Source organism: Lepidochelys olivacea (genome assembly GCF_965140295.1).
Source record: "Lepidochelys olivacea isolate rLepOli2 genome assembly, chromosome: 8".
NCBI classification, from domain to species: Eukaryota; Metazoa; Chordata; order Testudines; family Cheloniidae; genus Lepidochelys; species Lepidochelys olivacea.
In genome coordinates, this window is record NC_140418.1 from 92,772,991 (window position 1) to 92,800,353 (window position 27,363).

General features: G+C 41.5%; 1 protein-coding gene across 1 annotated transcript in view; it reads left to right on the forward strand.

Moving 5' to 3' along the window:
• LOC311525402 (uncharacterized protein C1orf87) overlaps positions 1-27,363 on the forward strand; it is a gene marked incomplete at both ends in the record, with an annotated part of 31,932 nt that overhangs the window by 722 nt on the left and 3,847 nt on the right. The window contains 9 exon segments of the mRNA XM_084637511.1: positions 2,634-2,853; positions 10,130-10,258; positions 10,871-11,134; positions 12,653-12,720; positions 12,722-12,772; positions 14,742-14,880; positions 17,498-17,595; positions 19,252-19,322; positions 26,277-26,320. Coding sequence (XP_084493637.1) covers positions 2,634-2,853; positions 10,130-10,258; positions 10,871-11,134; positions 12,653-12,720; positions 12,722-12,772; positions 14,742-14,880; positions 17,498-17,595; positions 19,252-19,322; positions 26,277-26,320 — 1,084 coding nt within the window.

A 27,363-nucleotide genomic window follows, 5' to 3' on the forward strand; every position in this document is an offset into this window, starting at 1 on the left:
AGCACTTTTGAAAATTGTAACCCCCATTTATTTCTAATGGGAATTAGATGTCTGAATCCCTAGTGACTTTGAAAATCCCACTTCTAACTTTAGGCCCCCATTTTTGAAAACCTTGGCCTTAAAAAAGAGACAGCTGGATGACAAATAGGAATTAGCTACTTAAAAAGAAAATGAAAAGAGAGATCTTAATATCTAACTTCTAAATCTAGCAATAGAAAACATTTTATAGTATGTGCAATAAATCAAGCATTAGTTAGGTAGCATTATAGGCAAAATAGCAGCACTCACAGGAAATATTATAGATTTCCTGCAGTTGTGCTTTAAAAAAAACCCCCACCACTGACTCACTTTTAAAAACCCAATCCTATATTTCTCTTTGTGAACTAGACTGGAAAATGTGAACACCATGACATTTATTAAAATTAATGACTTACCACTGGTTCTTCTCATCTAGTTGATAATATATCACATGTAGTAATTTGATGGTGGTGTTTAGTTAACTTGTTTATCGTGCATAAAAAAGAAGGGTATTAATAATAGATTATCAATGGTAAGAATTTTCCATGAGCATTGCCTTTCTCCCTTTGCTGTAAGGGCTGGTCATCAAAAAAAGAAAACAGAAGAATTTCAGTGGTCTGTCTTCCAATTCAGTGTAACCTGCAGTCTTAATTAAAATACAAATTGGAAGAGTAGTCCCTTCTTCCAGGACGTGGAATGTGATGGGGTTCAATAAGGATAAGTGCAGGGTCCTGCACTTAGCACGGAAGAACCCAATGCACAGCTACAGACTAGGGACCGAATGGCTAGGCAGCAGTTCTGCGGAAAAGGACCTAGGGGTGACAGTGGACGAGAAGCTGGATATGAGTCAGCAGTGTGCCCTTGTTGCCAAGAAGGCTAACAGCATTTTGAGCTGTATAAGTAGGAGCATTGCCAGCAGATTGAGGGATGTGATCATTCCCCTCTATTCGACATTGGTGAGGCCTCATCTGGAGTACTGTGTCCAGTTTTGGGCCCCACACTACAAGAAGGATGTGGACAAATTGGAAAGAGTCCAGCGAAGGGCAACAAAAATGATTAGGGGACTGGAATACATGACTTATGAGGAGAGGCTGAGGGAACTGGGATTGTCTAGTCTGCAGAAGAGAAGAATGAGGGGGGATTTGATAGCTACTTTCAACTACCTGAGAGGTGGTTCCAGAGAGGATGGTTCTAGACTATTCTCAGTGGTAGAAGAGGACAGGACAAGGAGTAATGGTCTCAAGTTGCAGTGGGGGAGGTTTAGGTTGGATATTAGGAAAAAACTTTTTCACTAGGAGGGTGGTGAAACACTGGAATGCGTTGCCTAGGGAGGTGGTGGAATCTCCTTCCTTAGAAGTTTTTAAGGTCAGGCTTGACAAAGCCCTGGCTGGGATGATTTAATTGGGGATTGGTCCTGCTTTTGAGCAGGGGGTTGGACTAGATGACCTCCTGAGGTCCCTTCCAACCCTGATATTCTATGATTCTATGATGTTACAATGGGGTATAATAAGAAATAACCTGCTTTACACAGGAAACCCAACTTGATGATTACTAACAGAATATGTGTCTGGTTGTTGAAATTCCAATCTAACATCAGTGAAAGAGTGAGGGAAACTGTATAAACCCAAAGGAACCTTTAAGCAAAGATCCATTTTACACTCTAGAACACCCATAGACAAGTGTGTTTGGCTAATCTCTCTGTGCCATCTCTGTGAGGTCAAAATCTTTCCTGGTTCAGGATTAATACCACTCCAGTTAGGTCAGCGGTTCAGTGACGTTCACTAGACCTGAGCCAAATTGACGCTGGAGCTGAACTTGTCCCATGGTGCGGTAAGTGTTTATTTGGGTCAGCCTTCCTAATACTGAATCCTAAAGCCATAGCAATTCCAGCTTCCTAATGTCTCCTCCTCTACAAGCAGAGGTGAAAGTAAGCTGGTACGGGCTGGTATGGTGTACCAGAGAGAAAGTGGCTGCCGGTATGGGCCGGCACACAGCCGACGTTAAAGTGCTGCCACGGCAATGCTTCAAGCACCGTACCAGCAAGGCCGCTGATGGCGGCGGGGGCGGGGGGGGGGGGAAACAAAAGAGGCAGCTGCCGGGGCCTGGCTATTTAAAAGGCCCCAGGGCTCCAGCCGCTACTGCGGCAGTGATTGGAGCCCCAGGCCCTTTAAATTGCTGCCAGACCGCGGGCTGGGCAGTGCTGAAGGGCTGGCTGGCGAAGTCTGGCCCCAGTCCTGCCCCTTCCACCCGAGGCCCCCCCTTTCTGGGGGCCCAGAGCGGCCCCCTCCACCTGCCACCTTGCCCAGGACTCCGGCCACCCTGCATACCGTTAAGTCCTTTAAGTTACTTTCACCCCTGTCTACAAATAATGGGACTCAATACAGGAGTAACTGGATGAAATTCTCTAGCCTGTTACACAGGCGGTCAGACTAGATGATCTAATGGTCTTGTCTGGCTTTGAAACATACGAATCTAGATTCCACTGATAATATCTGAGGGCTTCAAATCCAAGCAACTAACTTTCTAAGAACAGAATATGTATGTTACTGTCTAATCTAAATGCAAATGGAATATATATTTGCATAAGGCTATATCTCTGCTCCTGTTTTTCGCAGCAAGGCAAAGGAGGGCACGAAAGTGGAAACTCAGTCTGCACTCCGGAAATTGCCTAGTTGTAATACAAGACAGACACATGGAAATCCTCCAGGTCTCAATAACCCTCTTTGTCAACAAATCAGTTATGACCTAGATTATGAAAGACGGAGCACAGACAAACAGGAAGAACACGAGTCTAAACAAGCGCAAACAAGCAACAGCAGATTTTTGGATGGCAAAGTGAGTTGCTATAAACTGTAGCCGCAACAATTTGAATTGCACAATCAGTTACAGGGGAAATCCATGGGTAATACTTAATGTTGAAATAACCAGGTCTCTTTGCAGCAATATAAATATTATGTGAACTAGGAACCTAGTAATGCAATCCTTATGTTTGTGAGCACTTGCTCATGCAAATAGTCCTGCTGAAGTCAAGTTGAATAAGAATTTTGCACTCAGGTCTTTAGTATCTTGAGGATCTCAAAAGGCATTGCTGATGTTAATTCAGCTGCACTGTGTCCTGTGATATAAATAAGCAGGATTATACTAATCTCACAGATGGATAAACTGGCTCACAGAAGTCTGAACAAGATTGAGGTGCAATTTTCTGGTAGGGCTGTCGATTAATCGCAGTTAACTCACGTGATTGACTAAAAAAAATTAATCACGATTTAAAAAATTAATCTTGATTAATTGCTGTTTTAATCACACTGTTAAACAATAGAATACCAATAGAAATGTATTAAATATTTTTGGATGTTTTTTTACATTTTCAGATATGTTGATTTCAATCACAGCACAGAATACAAAGTGTACAGTGCTCATTTTATATTATTATTTTCTTACAAATATTTGCACTGTAAAAATGATAAAAGAAATAATATTTTTCAGTTCAGCTCATAAAAGTACTGTAGTGCAATCTCTTTATTGTGAAAGTGCAACTTAAAAATGCCAATTTTTTTGTTACATAACTGCACTCAAAAACAAAACAGTGTAGAACTTTAGAGCCTACAAGTCCACTCAGTCCTAGTTCTTATTCAGCCAATCGCTAAGACAAACAAGTTTGTTTACATTTACGGGAGATAATGCTGGCCGCTTCTCATTTACAATGTAACCTAAAAGCGAGAACAGCTATTCACATGGCACTTTTATAACTGGCGTTGCAAGGTATTTATGTGCCAGATATGCTGTACATTCAAGTGCCCCTTCATGCTTTGGGCACCATTTCAGATGACGTGCTTTCATGCTGATGATGCTTGTTAAAAAAAAATGCATTAATTAAATTTTGACTGAAGTCCTTGGGGGAGAATAATATGTCTCCTGCTCTGTTTTACCCACATTCTGCCATGTATTTCATGTTATAGCAGTCTCGGATGATGACCCAGCACATTGATCATTTTAAGAACACTTTCACTGCAGATTTGACAAAATGCAAAAAAGGTACCAATGTGAGATTTCTAAAGATCGCTACAGCATTCGTCCCAAGGTTTAAGAATCTGAAGTGCCTTCCAAAATCTGAGAGGAACGAGGTGTGGAGCATGCTTTCAGAAGTCTTAAAAGAGCAACACTCCCATGCTCCCATCTTCATAAATGATCTGGAGGATGGTGTGGATTGCACCCTTAGCAAATTTGCAGATGACACTAAACTGGGAGGAGAGGTAGATACGCTGGAGGGTAGGGATAGGATACAGAGGGACCTACACAAATTAGAGGATTGGGCCAAAAGAAATCTGATGAGGTTCAACAAGGACAAGTGTAGAGACCTGCACTTAGGATGGAAGAATCCCATGCAGTGCTACAGACTAGGGACCGAGTGGCTAGGCAGCACTTCTGCAGAAAAGGACCTAGGGGTTACAGTGGACAAGAAGCTGGATATGAGTCAACAGTGTGCCCTTGTTGCCAAGAAGACTAACAGCATTTTGAGCTGTATAAGTAGGAGCATTGCCAGCAGATTGAGGGATGTGATCGTTCCCCTCTATTTGACATTGGTGAGGCCTCATCTGGAGTACTGTGTCCAGTTTTGGGCCCCACACTACAAGAAGGATGTGGAAAAATTGGAAAGAGTCCAGAAGAGAGCAGCAAAAATGATTAGGGGGCTGGAGCACGTGACTTATGAGGAGACGCTGAGGGAACTGGGATTATTTAGTCTGCAGAAGAAAAGAATGAGGGGGGATTTGATAGCTGCTTTCAACTACCTGAAAGGAGGTTCCAAAGAGGATGGCTCTAGACTGTTCTCAGTGGTAGCAGGTGACAGAACAAGGAGTAATGGTCTCAAGTTGCAGTGGGGGAGATTTAGGTTGGATATTAGGAAAAACTTTTTCACTAGGAGGGTGGTGAAACACTGGAATGGGTTACCTAGGGAGGTGGTGGAATCTCCTTCCTTAGAAGTTTTTAAGGTCAGGCTTGACAAAGCCCTGGCTGGGATGGTTTAATTGGGGATTTGTCCTGCTGTGAGCAGGGGGTTGGACTAGATGACCTCCTGAGGTCCCTTCCAACCCTGATATTCTGTGATTCTGTGTGGAAACTACAGAACTCGAACCACCAAAACAGAAAATCAACTGCTGGTGGCATCTGACTCAGAGGATGAAAGTGAACATGCATCGATCTGCACTGTTTTGGATCATTATCAAGCAGAACCCTTCATTAGCATGGATGCATCACCTCTGGAATAGTGGCTGAAGATGAAGAGACATATGAATCATTAACACATCTGACATGTAATTAGCCGGCATCGCAAGATACAACTGTGCCATGCGAATGCCTGTTCTCACTTTCAGGTGACATAAACAAGCGTGCAGCATTATCTCTTGCAAATGTAAACAAACTTGTTTGTATGACTGGCTAAAAAAGAAGTAGGACTGAGTGAACTTGTAGGCTCTAAAGTTTTACATTGTTTTATTTTTGAATGCAGTTATTTTTTGTACATAATTCGACATTTGTAAGTTCAACTTTCATGATAGAGAGATTGCACTACAGTACTTGTACGAGGTGAATTGAAAAATACTATTTCTTTTGTTTTCTACAGCACAAATATATGTAATAAAAATAAATATGAAGTGAGCACTGTACACTTTGTGTTCTGTGTTGCAGTTGAAATCAATATACTTGAAAATGTAGAAAACATCCAAAAATATTTAAATAAATGGTATTCTGTTATTGTTTAACAGCGCCATTAATCGTGATTAATGTTTTTAATCACTTGACAGCCCTATTTTCTGGACAAAACTTTTTTCAGCAAAAAAATTAGATTCAGTCTAACTGTAATGCTTTGCCAATTCATGTTGGTTTTCCCATATTGTTTGTGTTGGAACCCCTACCCCTGCCCCCCAACATTCGAAAAAATCAAACTTCTTCCATTTTATTTTTTACAAAATGCAGAAACATTAAAAATGCTTGAAATTGAAATGAAACATTTTGTTTTGGGTCAAAAGAAATATTTTCTTCGACCAGAAATTAAAAAAAAAAATTCAGAATTGCCAGTGAACCAAAAAAATCCATTATTTGCCCCGCTCTAGCTGGACCCTAGATTTTTAGAAGTGTTCAGTAATTTTGGGTACCTCCCTTTGTGGGTGCACAGCTTGGAATGCCCGGCCTGACTCTGAGAGGTGCTGTACACCCCTGAGTCAAACTGTGTCAGTCCTAGAGGTTGTGCTGAGGGGAAGTATGCTTTAAAAATTTAGACTCTGCCTCACACATGGGACAGTGCATAACTGCATTGTCCTAGGGGCAGGAATTGTGCCTTTTTGAGTGCTGCTCCCTTGCTCAGGGGAAGTAACTCACTGGAGCTCTTTACTACGTATGGCTGACTTCCCCATTTGTGCCAGCTCAGCATGTTAATTCTGCCTCTTTGGCCTGCTCTTTGCTCCCTGCTTGGAAGAAGTACCAGATTCACAGTCCGAATTCTATCCCCCATGTTCTAGCCTCAGCACCAGGAGCAAAAATGAAGGGAGCGCTCATGTGGCCATATAGGTGGAGGGGATCTTATTCACCTTTATTCCACTGCACAGGTTCACAATCCTGCCCTTCAGTTTTAAGACCAGAGACAAATTTCCACAGGAGAAGATACACATTCTCTCCCTGGGGCAGGGAGAATCAGTATCTGTTTCCTGTTCAGTATGTTCAATAACTTCCCAGTCAGGAAACGTATTTCTCCCTTCTCTTCCTCTCTCCTTCAGTTTGCAGTGTTGTTTGCTAAATACCTAACAATACTCTACGTTGTTCCATGTACAACTCTGCGGTCTTTGTGCAGCTTCTCCTCCATCCCTAGGAATTTCATAAATAAACCACTTCAGCCCTTGTTTTGGAAGGCTGATATTTGGGTCATCGTTTCTGTATTTGGGACCTACTGTATTTTTGATGCAAAGCAAACCATTTCAGGTGGTAGGAGATTAGGAATACAGTGCGTGGGGAGGATGGTCGATTGTGCAGTACAGAGAAAAGAAGGACTTGTGGCACCTTAGAGACTAACAAATTTATTTGAGCATAAGCTTTCGTGAGCTACAGCTCACTTCATCGGATGAATTCAGTGGAAAATACAGTGGGGAGATTTATATACACAGAGAACACGAAACAATGGGTGTTACCATACACACTGTAACGAGAGTGATCAGGTAAGGTGAGCTATTACCAGCAGGAGAGGGGAACCTTTTGTAGTCATAATCAAGGTGGGCCATTTCCAGCAGTTGACAAGAACGTCTGAGGAACAGCTGGGGGGGGGTGGGGAGAAGAATAAACATGGGGAAAAGCATAAGAACAAATCCGCACAGACACACCCCAGGAACCCCAATCAGGGGTATTCTATCTGCTACCCAAGATCCATAAACCTGGAAATCCTGGATGCCCCATCATCTCAGGCATTGGCACCCTGACAACAGGATTGTCTGGCTATGTAGACTCTCTCCTCAGGCCCTACGCTACCAGCACTCCCAGCTATCTTCAGGACACCACTGACTTCCTGAGGAAACTACAATCCATTGGTGATCTTCCTGAAAACACCATCCTGGCCACTATGGATGTAGAAGCCCTCTACACCAACGTTCCACACAAAGATGGACTACAAGCCGTCAGGAACAGTATCCCCGATAATGTCACAGCAAACCTGGTGGCTGAACTTTGTGACTTTGTCCTCACCCATAACTATTTCACATTTGGGGACAGTGTATACCTTCAAATCAGCGGCACTGCCATGGGTACCCGCATGGCCCCACAGTATGCCAACATTTTTATGGCTGACTTAGAACAACGCTTCCTCAGCTCTCATGCCCTAATGCCCCTACTCTACTTGCGCTATATTGATGACATCTTCATCATATGGACCCATGGAAAAGAAGACCTTGAGGAATTCCACCATGATTTCAACAAATTGCATCCCAACATCAACCTCAGCCTGGACCAGTCCACACAAGAGATCCACTTCCTGGACACTACAGTGCTAATAAATGATGGTCACATAAACACCACCCTATACCGGAAACCTACTGACCGCTATGCCTACCTACATGCCTCCAGCTTTCATCCAGAACACACCACACGATCCAATGTCTACACCCAAGCTCTACGATACAACCGCATTTGCTCCAACCCCTCAGACAGAGACAAACACCTACAAGATCTCTATCAAGTGTTCTTACAACTACAATGCCCACCTGGTGAAGTGAAGAAACAGACTGACAGAGCCAGAAGAGTACCCAGAAGTCACCTACTACAGGACAGGCCCAACAAAGAAAATAACAGAACACCACTAGCCATCACCTTCAGCCCCCAACTAAAACCTCTACAATGCATCATCAAGGATCTACAACCTATCCTGAAGGACAACCCCTCACTCTCACAGATCTTGGGAGACAGGCCAGTTCTTGCTTACAGACAGCCCCCCAACCTGAAGCAAATACTCACCAGCAACCACACAACAGAACCACTAACCCAGGAACCTATCCTTGCAACAAAGCCCCTTGCCAGCTGTGTCCACATATCTATTCAGGAGACACCATCATAGGGCCTAATCACATCAGCCACTGCAGGGCTCATTCACCTGCACAAGGCTCGTTCACCTGCACATCTACCAATGTGATATATGCCATCATGTGCCAGCAATGCTCCTCTGCCATGTACATTGGCCAAACCGGACAGTCTCTACGTAAAAGAATAAGTGGACACAAATCAGACGTCAAGAATTATAACATTCAAAAACCAGTGGGAGAAAGCTTCAATCTCTTTGGTCACTCGATTACAGACCTAAAAGTTGCAATTCTTCAACAAAAAAACTTCAAAAACAGACTCCAACGAGAGATTGCTGAATTGGAATTAATTTGCAAACTGGATACAATTAATTTAGGCTTGAATAAAGACTGGGAGTGGATAGGTCATTACACAAAGTAAAACTATTTCCCCATGTTTCCCCCCCCCTTCCGCCCGCTGTTCCTCAGACGTTCCTGTCAACTGCTGGAAATGGCCCACCTTGATTATCACTACAAAAGGTTTCCCCCGCCCCCAGCTCTCCTGCTGGTAATAGCTTACCTTACCTGATCACTGTCCTTACAGTGTATATGGTAACACCCATTGTTTCATGTTCTCTGTGTATGTAAATCTCCCCACTGTATTTTCCACTGCATGCATCCGTTGAAGTGAGCTGTAGCTCACGAAAGCTTATGCTCAAATAAATTTGTTAGTCTCTAAGGTGCCACAAGTCCTCCTTTTCTTTTTGTGGATACAGACTAACACGGCAGCTACTCTGAAACCTGTCAGTATGTGCAGTAGTTATAAGGAAGGGTAATATTTGGGGACTATCAGCACTGAAAGTAGCTAATCATTTATGTTTGTTTTAAACCTATTGCAAAAGGCAGCTCCTGGCATTTGTTTCTTTCTGCATCAGGATAGGTTTAGCTTTCAGCAGAGGAATAAAGGAAAGACATGTTATCCGTTCAGATATTTGTTCAATGAACTGATTCATTTATGCCAGCTTGCTTTTAGAAATGTTGGGCTTTAATTAATCTCTTGCTGAAAATAATGTGGACTGTTAACCCTAATCTCTCATGCAGGAGAGCATTTCTAATGCTCAGTATGAAATACTAAACAATGAGACTTACTAACCCTGCTACTGGAAAGTTGAATGCATTCCATGATTGCAACAAACTGGCTAGTGTTTGTGAGCACCACTGCCTTCTACTAGGTGGAATTAGAACTGCACATCTATGAGTCATAGGCACTATAATGCCAACAGCCGATGGAGAGTTTCCTTCATCTTAAGTGGTAGGGGAATGTTTTCAGAGCTGGACGAGCTAATTATACTAATAAAATGAGGTATAATTTAATAGCTGTTCCAGTTAAATATGTCTTCAGGATGTATTATTGTTGGAGTTTAAACATGTTTGCTTTCTAAAAAGGAATAACTAGCATATATTTTGTATGATGAAATATTTGCATGTCAATATTTGTACTCAGAGTATATTTTGTTTAGAACACAACTATTTGTTTTTCTTTGATTGCCTTATGTCTAATTCCACATTTGTTCTTCAAGGTTTTAAAACCACCAAATATTCATTGTGTGTCTGTCCCATCAGGAGATCAGTCTTTGTCCTACATTCATGCCCTCCAAAAGCCATCTCTTAGAGCTTGGTCTTTAAGACAACATGTAGGACATCACCAGGTAAATGTAGTGAAATATTGCCACAACTGGTCATCTATTAAATATTTTCAATGACAATTTTGTTCAAGTGTTGGCCTGCTAATGATGGGCTCAGTCCTCAGCTAGACAAAGTTTACACGTTGAATAAGTGAGGAAAAAGAGCGGGAAAGGAACCAGGGGGCAGGGGACTCTAAGCCACCTGTTTATCTCCCTAATCCTGAGCCAGACAAAACAGCCTTTGGTGTAACTGAGAGCAGCTGTAGGGCTGCTCTAAATTACATCACTAGCATCTGAGAATCTGGAAACCACCACAGGCTCTCATCCTCCAACGTTTGACCGTAGCATGCCCCCTATACCAAAGAGGGGAACTGCAGCTTTGCCCGCTTTGTGCAATCCCAGGATTCCTCTGTGGCAGATGGAATCCTCAGCTGTCCATGTAGGGCAGCTTTAGCCCTGTTGCACAGCTTTAGCATGCAGCCAGGGGGCTGAGTGGACTGAGCCTGCTGTTTTGCTCAGTGCAGCCATTGTAACGACGTTATAAAGCAATCTCCCTTCAACCATCTGCTTTACCATTCTTCATTTGAGTTACTGTATATTAGATAATCAGATGTTTCTTTTCTAAATGATTTCCAGCATACTATATGCCAAGGGCCAATGGAGTCACCCGAGGAAGAGGATTCTCTCCTGGCTCTCGTCAGAAATGAGCTCAGTCTGGGTCCTGTTAGGTTAGCCGGGTTAGAAAAGCTGCAGAGAGAGCTTAAGAGTCTGGATCCCATCTCCGGATTTCTTCCTCAGTCGCAGCTGAGCTCCTTCCTTCTGAAGCATGAAGTCCCTCTTCAATTACCAACTGTCAAGCTCCTCTTTGAGAGGTTTTCTGAGTCAAATGACTCTGAATTGGTATGTTCATCAGGGTGTCTTAACTGGGGGAAAATCAATTAGTCTTTTTCACTTTTTTTTTCCTTTTTACTTATCCATGCAAGTCAAGTAAATAGAAGAGAGAGGTTAATACGCAGTAACTTCCTTAGCTTAGACATGCTCGTATGTTAGGCTTTGTTTTTTGTTTGAGGATTAATCAGCAAATGTGGCCAAAACGACCTCTGCGTTTTAGACATTTTCTGTCTTTTAATATGCCTCCAGTGTTGCTACTGTGATTGATTACAGTAACTGACAGCAGAAAGGAAGTTGCAATATACTGGCAATTTTGCTTATGTATCACTGCCCATAGTGATTGAACTACAGATGTAATCAGGTGGGATTTTCAGAATCATTCAGCATTGTCTTAATTCTGGAAGTTTTACCCTTCACTTGAAAGGGAATTGAGTTAATCCAGCATTGATTTTTTGCAAATCCCGCCCATTGGCTCCAACACAACCACGAATGGAGATTCTTCTTCAGGTCAGGTAGTAGAGATGTGTATTTTTTTAGGGAATGGTCCTGATGTTCCACCGCCTTGCGCTTTATGTGCTAAGTATCATGCTACTACGTCCAGTGGTGCTGGACCAATTTTTATAGTAGGTGTGCTGAAGGAGGAAACCATGTATTTGTTGTTGTTACTACCTCAAGCCAGGGGGTGGCAGCACCCGCAGCACTCCTAGTTCCAGCACCTAGGACCACTGTCAATATATTCCACTCTCTCCCATACCAGTCATAGCATTTACAAGCTACTTTGCACCCTTTTCACCGTCCCCCCCAAATGGTGTCTTCTCTTTTGCAGGGGACACAGGGGTAGGATTTGCTCCTCAGTTTTAACATTAGCACTTTCTAAATAACAATTAGCAGGAAGGCAGGCTGTGCTGTGCAAGTACTCAGCCAGCTTAGCGGTGCAGTGGGTATTGCGTCTTGTTAGGGGTATGCTGAATGAGGCACAGGGGAGCCCTTGTCTCATGGAGTCATTTCTGTAATACTGAGTATTTCTGATGTAGCCCTATAAATCAGTCCTCCGACGCACACCCTCACCCAGCTCTTCCTGCCAGATCTCCCCATACACACACAAAACCTCCTGCTGCCAAACTCTTTCTTATCCCACTAAATGCTCAGCTGCTAATCCACTAATCCTAGGGACCTGTCTTCCTCTTCTCCTCTTGCCCTCCACTGGCCTATAAGGGCCTGGTCCAAAGTCCAGTGAAGTCAGAGAAAAGACTCCCATTGATTTCAATTGACTTCAGTGGTCTTAACTGTTCATTTCAGGGGATTCATTATACATCATATACAAACATAAAAAGGCACAAATCCAATATTTTTCACGTATGAGATACCTTTTAACTTTGTAAGTAAAATTAAATGTGATTTTGTTCCCCTAAAGCACTTTACTTTCACTTTAATTTTCTCAGGAAGATGCAATTTATGAGAGAGGTTATAACAGACTGACATTTTCCTATGCACTTTGCTTGTGTTTATACCTATCTGTTTTTTAAGGTAAATTCTGAAAAGCTGATTCAGTTTCTAAGACTAGCTGCAGCGTTTGAAATGCAGAATATCAAGACGTGATCTGGGTTTTCAAGCAAAGAGTGTAACTTTAAAGGATCATAGCAAAAGGTTCTATTTTTGTTTTTCTAAATGTATTTATTACTCTAAACAAATGAGAAAAATATCTGAGAAATCCTCTTTTTTTCTTTGGTAAAAGTCTTGTAGGTGTTGTATTTTCAGAATGTTTTCAAGCCTGCTCTTTTCATTGAGGATTCTGAAAGCAAAACTGGTTCTTCAATTATGAAATTAAAAAGCATTTTACATAGTGTAGAAGAGCACAGATTTTCTCTTGCATCCATTCAAACCACTATGTGTTTTGGGTCATTGATCACCTATACTACATACTGCTAGAAGGATCATTTGAGATTATGCAGACTCCCCTTTACTTAACCTTGGCAAGGCAAACAGTTTCAATTAGAGACAATTTTAATAATTACCTTTTTTATCCTTGTGTGTGTAATTGCGTGTGTATATATAAGATAGATAGATTAGATATATGTATGAGATAAATGCTCTTTTGAAATCACTGAAGACTGAAGTACTCTATGCACAGAATAAGTACAGTACATACTCCCCCATCAACATAATTTACCTGGATGAGGCAGGCTCCCACTGTCAGTGCAAATGATCACACTGCTGAAATTGACAACAAGGGTGTTGATAGAGACTGTGATCTTATGTGATGTGAACATCAGCACGCCAGAAATTGGATTTGAGATCACGATCTCATTGCTTATAGTCCACTGAGCAGCCAACAGAGGGCAACAGACTTCTGTCACCGTTAACCAAGGCTGGATTTTAGAACCTGAGGCCAAGCGGTGAAATCTTTTGTAGAGCTGGGAGAAGTTTTTACCAAAACTCTTTTTCAGCAAAAAATACAGATATGGGTTGATCAAAACCTTTAGTGAATTTGTGTCAAACTCACCAATTTATTTTAATTGAATAAACAAAAATTATGAAAAAATGAAAAGGACTTTTTGTCTTGATATTTTTTAATGAATTATTTTGATTTTTTATTCAAAATGACTTTTTGTTTGAATTTCCTTCAATTTTATTTCATTGTTCAAAAAAAACTTTAAAAAAAAAGCTCAAAATCAAAACAAAACATTACGTTTTGGGACAAACAAAATGTTTCATTCAACCCAAAACATTTTTTTTTCTTTTACTTTTCACTTTGCTGAAAATTTCAGAAACTTTTCATTGTGGGTGGACCTGAAATAATTTTATTTTACTTCTTTTTTTTTTTGGAACTGACAGACAATCAAAAAACTCAGTTATTGATTATCTTTTGCTCTATTATCAATCCACTGAGCCATCCCCTTCTACTGTACATTCCAGTCACTATGTGGCACAGCAGCATTATGCGGTACCAACAATGTTACAAAGTTAGGAGCCATACACATGTATGTGACTTTATTTACACATGTAGTAAGCTATGCTCTACCAGAAAAAGCCTGAGGCAAAGGTCAGGCTGGTATTTATGATATACAGTCTTCAGCCACATCAGCTCACCTATGCTTTGATCAGACCCTAAAAACAGCAGGCCTGGCTGATTACTGAATGGGAAACCTCCAAGGAAACCCCAGGAAGCATTACTAGTGATTCAGTAGATGGCTCTCCTTCTTTCTGAGTCAGTCTTGATCCATGCCCCAGCATGTAGACAGGAGGTATTTGGAAGTACCCTCTTTTAGGTGAAACAAAAAATCTGAGGTATGTATAACATTAAAAAAACTTAAGGCATTTTTCAAATGAATCACAGCGTTAAGCCTGATAATCTAGCCAAAACCCAGTTTAGGTCATTATGTTTTCCTTACCACGGCATTTTAGCTGGATTTGCTATTTTTCTTTGCTTCCTACCCAAGCCTGTTTTGTTGCGTTGCTGTGATCAGCTCAACAGCTGCCCCAGAACACCTCAGAGGTTCTATATTACCAGAGGGCAATATACTTGTTGAACACTTTGGGATCCTTTGTGGGACAAGGTGAACTGTAAAGTATAATGTATTATTTTTGTGGTAATCTGTATATTTTGATCCTCCAGTGCTCTGGCTCCCAAAGACCCATTGCAGATCTTGAAGCAAATACTGAAGGAATATAAGGGGGAACTAGACATGGAGAAACTGATCCTGAGTTTTCAAAAAGAAGATAACTCTTTCTCTGGCCTCCTCTCTCTATATGAGGTAAACAGGCCCCAGAACAGGGTTCAGTCTAGTCATGTAATCACAGGTAGACCGCTGTCATTTAATAGCAGTGTATACACTTAAAGCCACTGATGGACAATTTGTTTCAATTATATGCATAGATCCTGTTACTATTGCAGAATGTATTTCAAAGCTATATTTTTATGCTTAAAAATAAGAAAAGAATGTGAATCCTGCAGAACTGGTCTAAAAGGATATGTCTACACTGCCATTAAACACTGGTGGCTGGCCCTTGTCAGCTGACTTGTGCTCACAGGGCACGGGCTGGAGGGCTATAAAACAGCAGTGTAGATATCCAGGCTTGATCTGGATCCCAGGCTCTGGGACCCTCTCCCAGATCAGAGCCCAGATCAGAGCCCAGGCTCGAGCCCGAATGTCTACACTGCAATTTTTATAGCCCCACAGCCCAAGCCCCACGAGCATGACTCAGCTGACCTGGGCCAGCCCCAGATCTCTTAGTGCAGTGTAGACATATGTAGAGACACAGACTTTAAGAAGTGGGAAGACTCTCGAAAACCAATGAAGTCAATGGGAGTTGAGAACACTTGATACTTTGCAGAATTTGCTGGGCTTATATTGCTTTTGGTTACTGCTCTGCAGTATCCCAACAGCAGTGATCTCATGTCTTTGTTAAGGTAAAAAACTGAAAGTGTGTGGAGTGGGAAGAGCTGAAGAGAGGGAGGGCTGAAGAGGCTAAAAGCTAAATCCTGGATTTGTTATACTTTGTGGCTTCTGTAAAGTTTAGAGCATTCCTATATGACACCCATGGGGTTAAAATAATAGAAAGACTTTAGAAAACAGTACATCATTTTGAATGATAAATGACGTGCCTCATGCCTACAGGTTGGCTCCTTGGAAATTCAGTGGTGAATCTGAGGTGAGTTTCTAAGCACAGTGAATGCTTGAGGCTTCATACCATTCAGGAGGCAGTAACGAGCAGTGGGCCATGGTGTCACAGATCTGAAAAAAGGAGGAAGGGACGAATTAGATGATCTGTGTTGAATGTTGTTCAGTTTGGGGGTATTCAACACAGAATTCTGAGCTCGTCTGTTTTAAAAAATAGATTTATGAGTTATGTTTAAGAATTATTGTAGAGCTGGTTGGAAAATGGGATTTTTTTTTCTGCCGAAAATTTCAAGTTTTATCAAAAAACCAAAAACTGAACATGTCTGGCAGAAAACTGCCAAATCTGCTCAACCTTTGGGGTTTTCAGCTTTCCAATGACAAAACGAAAATGTTCAAGGAAATTGGATGCTTTCTGTGAAAACCTTCATTTACCTGAAAACCCATTTTCCATCCAAGAAATGGTTTTGAAGGAAAATTTTCAGCCAGACCTAATTCTTAATAAGATCTGCTGGTAATCTTTTTGCACAGTCACTTGATTCTGCTTGCAGAATTTGCACATGGAGTTTAACATGTTAGATGACTGCAGAGTCAGGCTCACAAGAAGAAAAGGCTCAGTCCTGGTCACAACTGCATATGGTCATTAATGATCTGGAGGATAGCGTGGATTGCATGCTCAGCAAGTTTGCAGATGACACTAAACTGGGAGAAGAGGTAGATACGCTGGAGGGTAGGGATAGGATACAGAGGGACCTACACAAATTAGAGGATTGGGCCAAAAGAAATCTGATGAGGTTCAACAAGGACAAGTGTAGAGACCTGCACTTAGGACGGAAGAATCCCATGCAGTGCTACAGACTAGGGACCGAGTGGCTAGGCAGCACTTCTGCAGAAAAGGACCTAGGGGTTACAGTGGACAAGAAGCTGGATATGAGTCAACAGTGTGCCCTTGTTGCCAAGAAGACTAACAGCATTTTGAGCTGTATAAGTAGGAGCATTGCCAGCAGATTGAGGGATGTGATCGTTCCCCTCTATTCGACATTGGTGAGGCCTCATCTGGAGTACTGTGTCCAGTTTTGGGCCCCACACTACAAGAAGGATGTGGAAAAATTGGAAAGAGTCCAGAAGAGAGCAGCAAAAATGATTAGGGGGCTGGAGCACGTGATTTATGAGGAGAGGCTGAGGGAACTGGGATTATTTAGTCTGCAGAAGAAAAGAATGAGGGGGGATTTGATAGCTGCTTTCAACTACCTGAAAGGGGGTTCCAAAGAGGATGGCTCTAGACTGTTCTCAGTGGTAGCAGGTGACAGAACAAGGAGTAATGGTCTCAAGTTGCAGTGGGGGAGATTTAGGTTGGATATTAGGAAAAACTTTTTCACTAGGAGGGTGGTGAAGCACTGGAATGGATTACCTAGGGAGGTGGTGGAATTTCCTTTCTTAGAGGTTTATAAGGTCAGGCTTGACAAAGCCCTGGCTGGAGTGATTTAATTGGGGATTGGTCCTGCTTTCAGCAGAGGGTTGGACTAGATGACCTCCTGAGGTCTCTTCCAACCGTAATCTTCTATGGTTCTATGATTCTATGTGTATATGCTGTTTTACTAGACTGTTTGAAAACACTTTGCCATGTATCTTTTATACCGGAGCTGATGGCTGTGATATGCCCTGGATTTATAATAAAATCTGCTCCTCTCAGTTGCTTTGCTGAAGATAATGATATCCCAAATTTCAGTGGGAAATTTTATCTTGTTTCCAGATTGAGACCATTTGCCAGAAGCATAGACTAACTCTAATTTCTTTATTGCTGGAAGCTTTGCTCAACAACCATAATTTGTGCAAACAAGGCAAAATACAGTAAGTTTTTAATACCATCCGCACTTGATAATTCCTTCTAAAATAGACATTTGATTGCACAGGGTCAGCCTCGCACACAAGCTACAAAGTCAGCTGCTCTGTGCGTGGGCTTCTCCCATCTCCCTGTTTTTAGGTGTGTCATGGAGACTTGCAATTCACAGGCTGGCCCAATCTTCGCTCTGGTAGAGACACTGAAATGGGAGATCACTCAGTGATTTTCCATATCCCCTTCCTGGGAGCTTGAGGTCCCACTCTTCGTTGGGATCCCTGCCAGTTATAAGGTCAAAATCGGGTTGACTTTGGTCACAGATACAGGGTAGAGCTCCTCATAGCATGACTGGAAGGAAGAAACCAACCCAAAGCCCCTTTCACATCAGCAGAACTTAGGAGAACCTTACAACAAAATCAAAGTACCTTCGCCCATACGAGGCTAATTTGCCCTTATCCTGCAACACAGACCTTAACCTAACTGTAGAGGAGTCTTTGTATGGATTCTCATGTCTTGATTTAGCAGGACTCTCTTGGCTCTCAGCAAAGCACGGACTTCTCAAGGCTTACCTTTCCGTGCTGTACAAGCCATCCATGCACGGTGTGAGATAGGGCACCTTCACTCCTATGACCTGCAGTGAAGAATTACATTTGTAAAGGATAAACTCTTCCACACACATACCGTCTTTGGCTAAGGCCTTGTCTGTTAAATTAAAGCTATTTTGTTAAGGGCTTTAAACGCCACTTGCCCACAGACTGAATTACGTCTCTTTAGAGATTAAAAAATCCAATATAAATAAAATAAATCTAGGAAGCTGAATGCATGAATCATTGTTTTAGTATATACTGTCCATTCTAATCTGCAGTCCAATTGTGAAGTCATTCGGGGGGCTGTTTCTCAAGTAATTAGCAGGAATCTAGCTCTAAGCCACTTTCTGATTAAATGTGCTTAATCAATAAAACACCATGAGTGATTACAGTCACGTGAGATTAGCCTTGTTGAACAAAGCAGAACAAGTTATGTCCTCTCTGTAACTTGTCAAAAAGAAAAATGGGGGCTTGGAGGAGGAATGCCTGATATTTCTATGCAGATTTTTCTACCTCTCTTCTTTAATTTATTTTTCCTGGAGAAATGTGGGGATCAGTTCAGTTTCTGGAAGTTACAGGATTGGGGAGATAAAGCTTTTGTAGCACCACCAAAAAGCCACCTCAGGTTAACTAAACTGGTGGAAATCGGCATAGGTCTGTTAATTTCAACTCTCCCCACTGAGGATGTGGCCCATAAAGCAAAGTTTGTGTCCATCCTTTGTGTCAGTTATAGATAGATAGTATTTTTAAAAATCACAGAGCTCCAAAATGCACTGGCAAATACAGAGTCTGCCGTTTGGAAAATGTTGTCCTGAATGTGTAGCCAGTGTATCATGTGATGTATTACATTTATGTACACAAGCTAACCTTCATGCTGGTGATTGTGGTATGCTCTGCTGCATATTTATAATGTGATTTCTTTCTTTATTTCAAAAAACCTTTTCATAAATTTATTGTTTATTTTTAATGATGTCTCTGACCTTCATTACATAGATCTCAGAAGTCAGACTTTGGGGACTGTTTTGTTTGGGGGACTGTTTTCAAATATTATATTTCCTTTTAAAATGTTTGCACATGCAGGTGGAAGAAATTTGTGGAGTTGCTCAAGAAAGCTCATTCTGATGCGATTCGAAATTTGCCTGTTCCTTTGGGTAAGTGTCACTTTGGCTGTCACTTTAAATCACACCCATGAGATATAACAAGCATCCTGAAAATACAACCTTTTCCAAGACCAAAGATTCCTGAAATATCTTCATCCTACATAGTGAGCTTTTTTCCAACAAGTGTCCTGCTGTTGATAATGCCACCCTGTCAAAGAGCCATGCTGAGCATTGGCCTTGTTTTTAAGAAATGAAAAGGTCTCACAAGTCTGGAACTGCAACAAAAAATCCCACAACCCACCACCACCAAAGCAAGTTCAGTAAATGTTTCTCTTCACTTTAAAGAGCAGTACAATGTATAGTCTCCAAAGGAAAATTATGCATAATAAATCCCCACTCCTGGATTCATTCTGACAGTACAGGAATTTCACTAGTTTGATGCATTCACCTGTTTGGCTGCATGTAACCTCTCTTTTTTTCCCAGTTTTTCCGGTTTTCCAGTTGCTGTTGCAGAATTTTCAACTTAGAGAAAATGAAGAAATAGTGCAGAGTATAGGCCAGATCTGAAGCTGGGATCAATTGATGTCACTCAAGTATCCTTAAGGGAGCTACCCTAATTTAAACCAGCTGAGAATCTGGCTCCATTACGGTTAGAAAATAATTGTCATCCTGGCTTCAAAGAAGACATTGGGCTGTTACTCCACTGCCTGACACCTTATGTAGGCATTTACACCAGTCCCAAATGGGTGTAACCTGCTACCAAATCGTGAGAATATTTTACATTCACTTTGCATTGGTGCAAACAATAACACATGGTGCAGGTCAATGCAGAATCAGGCCCCTTTCCATGCAGAGGTGCTGAGCAACTACGTAGACATCACTGGGAGCTGTTGGTGCTCGGCCCCTGTGAAAACAAGGCCCGTATTTACAATGGCAAAATAAATAGATTCATAGATACTAAGGTCAGAAGGGATGATTATGATCATCAAGTCTGACCTTCTGCCCAACGCAGGCAACAGAATCTCATCCACCCACTCCTGCGAAAAACCTCACCTATGTCTGAGCTATTGAAGTTCTCAAATCATGGTTTAAAGACTTCAAGGAGCAGAGAATCCTCCAGCAAGTGACCTGTGCCCCATGCTACAGAGGAAGGCAAAAAACCTCCAGGGCCTCTTCCAATCTGCCCTGGAGGAAAATTCCTTCCTGACCCCAAATATGGCGATCAGCTAAACCCTGAGCATATGGGCAAGATTCACCCGCCAGATAATACAGAAAATTCTTTCCTGGGTAACTCAGATCCCACCCCATCTAACTTCCCATCACAGGCCATTAGGCCTATTTACCATGAATATTTAAAGATCAATTAATTACCAAAATCATGTTATCCCATCATATCATCTCCTCCGTAAACTTATCGAGTTTAATCTTAAAGCCAGATAGATCTTTTGCCCCCACTGCTTCCCTTGGAAGGCTATTCCAAAACTTCACTCCTCTGATGGTTAGAAACCTTCATCTAATTTCAAGTCTAAACTTCCTGGTGGCCAGTTTATATCCATTTGCATTGTTTCAGGGAGAATATAGCCACTAATTAAGGATCTGTTGTTCAGGTAGATTCCATTTGGCTGGCGCATCTGCACAGGGAGTCTGCCGACTCTATATTCTAGTGAGGTAGCCCATGTTTGGAAATCTTCAACGTGTTTCTCTTGTTCCAGTTACCTACGCTGTTTGGGTGCCGTCAGGGATTCATTTTCAATCATCTTTTCCTGTGTTTACTGATGAGTGGTACTTTTTTAACACTCTCCTTGATCACACAGTGTAATCAGCCTCACTCAGAACATGTGTATTCTGCCTGTGTCTGTTGCTCATTCAATAGCCTGCAAAATGCTAGCAAATCGCAGCCGTATTGCAGATTTCCCTTCCAAGCTCCTCCTACATGCGACAGGCCAAATTCTAGACTTGGATGTATTGATGGGGCCCTCACTGAAATTCATGGTAGTGACTCACAGGCAAGTAAATCCAGAATTTGGCCTAAATGAGCCAGATTAGGAGAGGAGTACATGGGATTAAGTATATTTTACATGCCAAGAGATAGCAGAGAGCAGTGCAAATGGCGTAAATTACAATAGCCCTACCTTTTACATTTGTAGCTACTTACACTCTCCTGTTAGTTGCTTTTGCTCCTACCAGTCCTCCCTTCTAGTCTCTTGGTAGGTGAGTCAAACTAGTTTAGACTCGCTCAGATTCCAGGGACAAATTCTAAGGTGTGTAAGTGACACCTGGGTAATGGGCTTAATTCGGAGGGAGTCTGTTAGTAACTTGCACACTGAGGGGGCTAAAAGCAACTGTAAATCCCACCAGCTTTGACTCCTTTAGATTCTTCCACGCACACTGACTCACTTCTGAATTTTGAGCTTCCTGTCCGGAGCTTATTTCAGACAATTAATTAGCACATTCTTGGCTGTCAGTAGCTGGACTGTGCATTCCTGAGAGGCACATGTTTTATGCACACAGATAATCACCAGAGCATTTATGTGCATAGATAATCACAATAGTTTACAAAAATTCACTGGGCCCTGATAATTACTCTAGTTTGCTTTTTCTCTTTCATTTGTCTTAATGTGGTCTCCTTCTTCCCTGCTCTAACTTGGCTGAAAAAACACAGGTAGATTTCCTTCAAACTGACCAATTCCTTTTGGTTCTACTGAATTTTTGACTGGCTGTAGTCACAAATATATCAGGTGAACCTGAGCTGTATTTCAGGACCATAGTTTTGTGTGAAAAAGGTGATTTGTTTCAGGTGAGTTTTGCTTTGAAATTTCAGATTCTTTTAAAGAGAAAAACCAGGATGAAGACAGAATTTTTTTAAAAAAAAGCGGAATGCTGTGTTTTCAAAATTTTTTAGGAGATGTTAATACCTCCTTATAGTTTGTCCTGTTTGGAAAAGCTATTTCCAAACTGTAGTGTGAAACAAAAATTATTCATTTAAAAAGACTTGAATAATATATAATATATAATTATTAATAATATAATATAAATAAATAATATAAAGTCTAGTTGAATAATTAGTGAAGATTGTCTCAAACCACAAAATTTATATCCCAATCCAGATTTTAAAACCCCAACATGTCTGGGATGTTTGTAAGGAGGGGTTTGGTTCAGCTAATGACTATTTGCAAAATTTGGATTCAGCTCCACGTTTAGATTTTGAATGTCCTGAAGGACCCTGATGCGTTAGGTAGGATCCATCATTTGGATTCGGGCCCAGCTTTACTAATGAATGTGTTTGCTTATATAGAGGCAGCTGGTTTTTGAGGCTACTTCTTTCTGCTTCTGGTTTTTCAAAGCTGAAATGAAGGCTGGATTGTGAGCTATTGACAGGGACACTACACTCAAATTGGTTAGTCTCTAAGGTGCCACAAGTACTCCTTTTCTTTTTGCGAATACAGACTAACACGGCTGTTACTCTGAAACCTACACTAATCTAATAATCTTTAGAAAGTGTTATGGGGTTTTTAATATTCACATGATGGCCAAACCCTGTGTTCAGCCAATCATAATCATAGCATAGGAGCATATTCAGGGTTCTAAGTTTGGACATGAACGTATAACCATCTGGTTGGAGACAAATCAGCTGTCTGTTGAACTATAAACACCCTTCATTCATAGTGATAATTCATCTTTCCTACCATTGAAATGTTATGCTGCAATCTATCTTGCTGTGCATAAATCAGTGTAATCTCCAAATAGATGGTTATTAAGCAGGTATTGGAAGAGAACTGATTTACAGTACTTAGCCAGAGAATCGTGTACAAGCGCTTGAATTTTAAGCTGTAACAGCGTAACTGTGAAAACACAGGGATGGGTTGAGCCTGTTAGACATTGATCCCCTTGCATAGGGGACAGCTTACTGGTATGCATAGGTGTGGGGGACAGAGAGGAGAGAGTATGCCTGGATATAATCTCTTGATGGGGTGCAGTATGTGCAGTCCTTTGTAGTTGGCCAGCTCTGGAAAGTGAACACACCTGAACTAAAACTAGGGAAAAAACTGGCCTCTCCGAATCCTTGCACATTTTACATGTGCAGGATAGGACACATACAGCAGTAAAATAAAAGATGGTAACAGAGATTAGAAGCTGGGAATAGACACCACTGGTAACAAATTAGTGATAGGTACCCAGATGCCATGGTAATGAGTAGGATTTGAGAGGCTGAGCCAAATTCTGTCCTGAAGTGTGTCTATCACTGGAATTGCATGGAGTCATCACAGAATATGACACAGGGGAAGTGGGATACGTACAAAGGCCAGATTTTGCCTTAAAGAGAGGGGGAGAAAGAGGAGTTTTAACCCCACTCTTGGCTGCATTGTATGTCTGTCTATAATCCTGAATTTAAAAAAAAGTTCCCATAAAACTATACGAAAGGCAATGAAGCGAGGCACAGAATTCACCAATGCAAAGTATTGAGATAGATGAGGGTTATGAGACAGTCGACTGCCTTTGTATTCAGTGTACCTGGAAAACTGTGTAACAAAATGAGGGTTTGAGCCAGTTCCCCCCACAGAGAAGGGAATATATCTGGTAAAAGTAGGGAAAAGAATTTTTATGACTCCTTATGATTTTTTTTAAATTAACATTAAAACTCTATCCTTCTCCACCCACTCCAACACCTAAACGCCTGATCCTGCACTCATATAAATCCAATGTAAATCCATAGTGATTCCATGGTGTTAGGTGGAGTCAGTATGGATTTATATATGTGTAACTGGTAGCAGAATCTGGCTCTGGAGACTTTAGGCGCATATGGAACCCTAACGTGTGGCAGGTGCTGTTTGGAAAATGGTATTCACAGAGCCCAGCTGGTAGCCACAGCTGAAATCTGCATAATCAAAATCTTCAGATTCAGCTGCCTTGCCTGGTTTCATTTCCATGGAAACAGATGCAGGACTGTAGAAAATTATGTACAGGTGTTTCCATTAAAAGGTCATTGTTCGCCAACAGCTATAACACAATGGTAACTGACATGCCTCAGTTAGTTCCCTGTATTTAGAACAGGAAATGGTGGCCATCTCTTAGATATCACTGGGTAATAATTTTTGGCAAATGCTGCTGTTTCATTAATGGCAACCTCTGTGGGCGCTTTATTATCACACTGTTTCTACAGTATCCAGGCAACACTTAGATGTGTTTTGGCCCATATCTTTGTGCCCTCCTCTACCTTTCTGCCCAAAGCAACCTTGCATAAACTCAAATCCAGACTCCAGCGAGAAACTGCTGAATTGGAATTCATTTGCAAATTGGATACTATTAATTTAGGCTTAAATAGAGACTTGGAGTGGCTAAGTCATTATGCAAGGTAGCCTGTTTCCTCTTGTTTTTTCCTACCCCCTCCCCCCCCCCCAGATGTTCTGGTTTAACTTGGATTTTAACTTGAAGAGTGGTCAGTTTGGATGAGCTATTACCAGCAGGAGAGTGAGTTTGTGTGTGTATGGGGGTGGGGGGGATGTGAGAAAACCTGGATTTGTGCAGGAAATAGCCCAACTTGATTGTCATGCACATTGTGTAAAGAGTTGTCACTTTGGATGGGCTATCACCAGCAGGAGAGTGAATTTGTGTGGGGGGGTGGAGGGTGAGAAAACCTGGATTTGTGCTGGAAATGGCCCACCTGATGATCACTTTAGATAAGCTATTACCAGCAGGACAGTGGGGTGGGAATAGGTATTGTTTCATATTCTCTGTGTATATATAAAGCCTGCTGCAGTTTCCACGATATGCATCTGAGGAAGTGAGCTGTAGCTCACGAAAGCTTATGCTCTAATAAATTGGTTAGTCTCTAAGGTGCCACAAGTCCTCCTTTTCTTTTTGCGAATACAGACTAACACGGCTGTTACTCTGAAACCTGTAGTTCTGACATAATTTCCTTCAAATGGGTCTGCCAACCATCGTTCTGTTAGGACTGGCTAGGAAATGGAATGTTTCTCTGACAGGAAACATTGACATTCCAAAGTTAGGTTTCATCCTGAATCGGCCCAGAAAGTGGAAATATTGGAAAACTTCACTGGATGAAACGTGGCAGAATATTTCAGATCAGAAATCTCAAAATGAAGCCTTTAAACACGGCAACATATTTTGTTTTAATTCTCATGATTGGAAAATTACAAACAATGTTGTCCACATTGCTGTGTCCTCACCCAAAATGTTGATGAAGCCATGTTTCCAGAAGGAATATTTTTGCGTGAAATTTTTTGACCAGCTGCACTTACTCCAAAACATCAACACAATTCTGACTGCTTCCTTGCTGAAGTTCACTTGGCTTGAGCTGTAACCTACCTACTTTACATCAGTTGGAACATAACTGCCTGCAAAGCGTTTTGTGGTTGCTTTGCATGAAAGATACCATACAATTGACCAGTTGTGTTTCTGCTGTGATTGGCTGCAGCGAGACTGGATTCCTGTGTGACCCACTTGAGTAGGGGGAGGGATTTCTCACCATAAGCTGAAGGTGCTCTGTAGAGACTGCTCCAACCCCGTTGCTGGAGAATCCTTCAAAGTCCCACACAGGGATCCCCTCCAGAGATACTCACTGAATTCACGGAGTTGGTGCATGACCACCTCACTTGCACAGCAGAACAGAACTGGTTCTCAACAGTGGGGGAAGCTTTTGCCTTTGAGAGAAGTTAACTTACTAGAGTGGTTGAAAAACTAAAAGTAGCACTTTCGTTCCCCGCGCAATGGTGGGCAAATTGAGTATCGAGATCATCAGTAACAGCCAGGCCAGTTGGGCATTTGCTCATATTTTAAAAATGTACTTGAAAGTGTGTATTGCTCTAAGTGTTGGTGACATAGTCCTTCATGTTTATTCAAGCCCTGATCCAGTGCTTGAGTGAGGTTATTTCCATTGACTTCAATGAGCATTGCATCAGGCTCATCGTTTCCAAAACCCATCGTTGTGATTATTTTTATGGAGCACGTAGATGCAAGAAATTCTTACGAATGTTTCCATTTTAGGGAAATTCAAAGAGGAAATCAGCGATGATGTGGCTGCCCGTCTGGTATGTTCAATAGAACGGATATAGCCAAATAGCTGATAAATATCTTTGGTTGAAAGAAAAGGAGTACTTGTGGCACCTTAGAGACTAACCAATTTATTTGAGCATGAGCAGTGAGCTGTAGCTCACGAAAGCTCATGCTCAAATAAATTGGTTAGTCTCTAAGGTGCCACAAGTACTCCTTTTCTTTTTGCGAATACAGACTAACACGGCTGTTACTCTGAAACCTATCTTTGGTTGGTATGTTACAGATGATCTTTTATATAAGGGTCTCTGCAACGGAGAAGGCAAGTCTGTAACTTGTTTTTTTTTAATTAATAAACCAAATATTAATATCCAGTCAACAGCATGGGCCAGATCCTGTGCCTTCGGAAGTCAATGGTTTTTCCTGTGCCTAAATACCCTAAAACTCAGCCCAGCAAAGCACCGAAGTCCATGTGTAACTTTAACATATGAGTACTCCCGTTGGCTTCAGTGGAATGACTTTCATGCTTAAAGGTGCACAAGTTAGTGAATTGGGGCCTTATGACTTAACGAGAAAGGACATCCCCAGTCTTTCCTTTGTGTTCCCATTTAACATTGATATGAAGCTTACTTTTCTGGGGCCTGGTGCACAGCCATTTAGAATCTTTGACTTTCCCATTGGAATTCTGTCATGCTGCAGCTAGGTGCAACTGACCACATGGAAAATAACAATATACTGGCTCTTATTAAAGTAAGGAGTGGTCATGATGTTAGTGTCAATGTCTTAAGGTCATTGTATGTGAGACATAATGATCTTCACCCACAGATGACAGGATTTGAAATGTAAATCTAATGGACTGAGAAGAGCCTTTGTTTCTGGTAGCCATTTCGAAGAAACTGTTATTTTCCCAGTACTTTGCCTTAAGATTCCAACAGAAATGAAAACATTGTTTTTCAGTTAAGGAATTTAGCAAAATTGAGATGTACTGGTGAAAATGTGCTACATAAGAGCTAGCTATTTTTGTTATTATTTATTATTATTAAAAGTGACCCAGCCTCTCTCTATATTTGCTTCCTGCTGT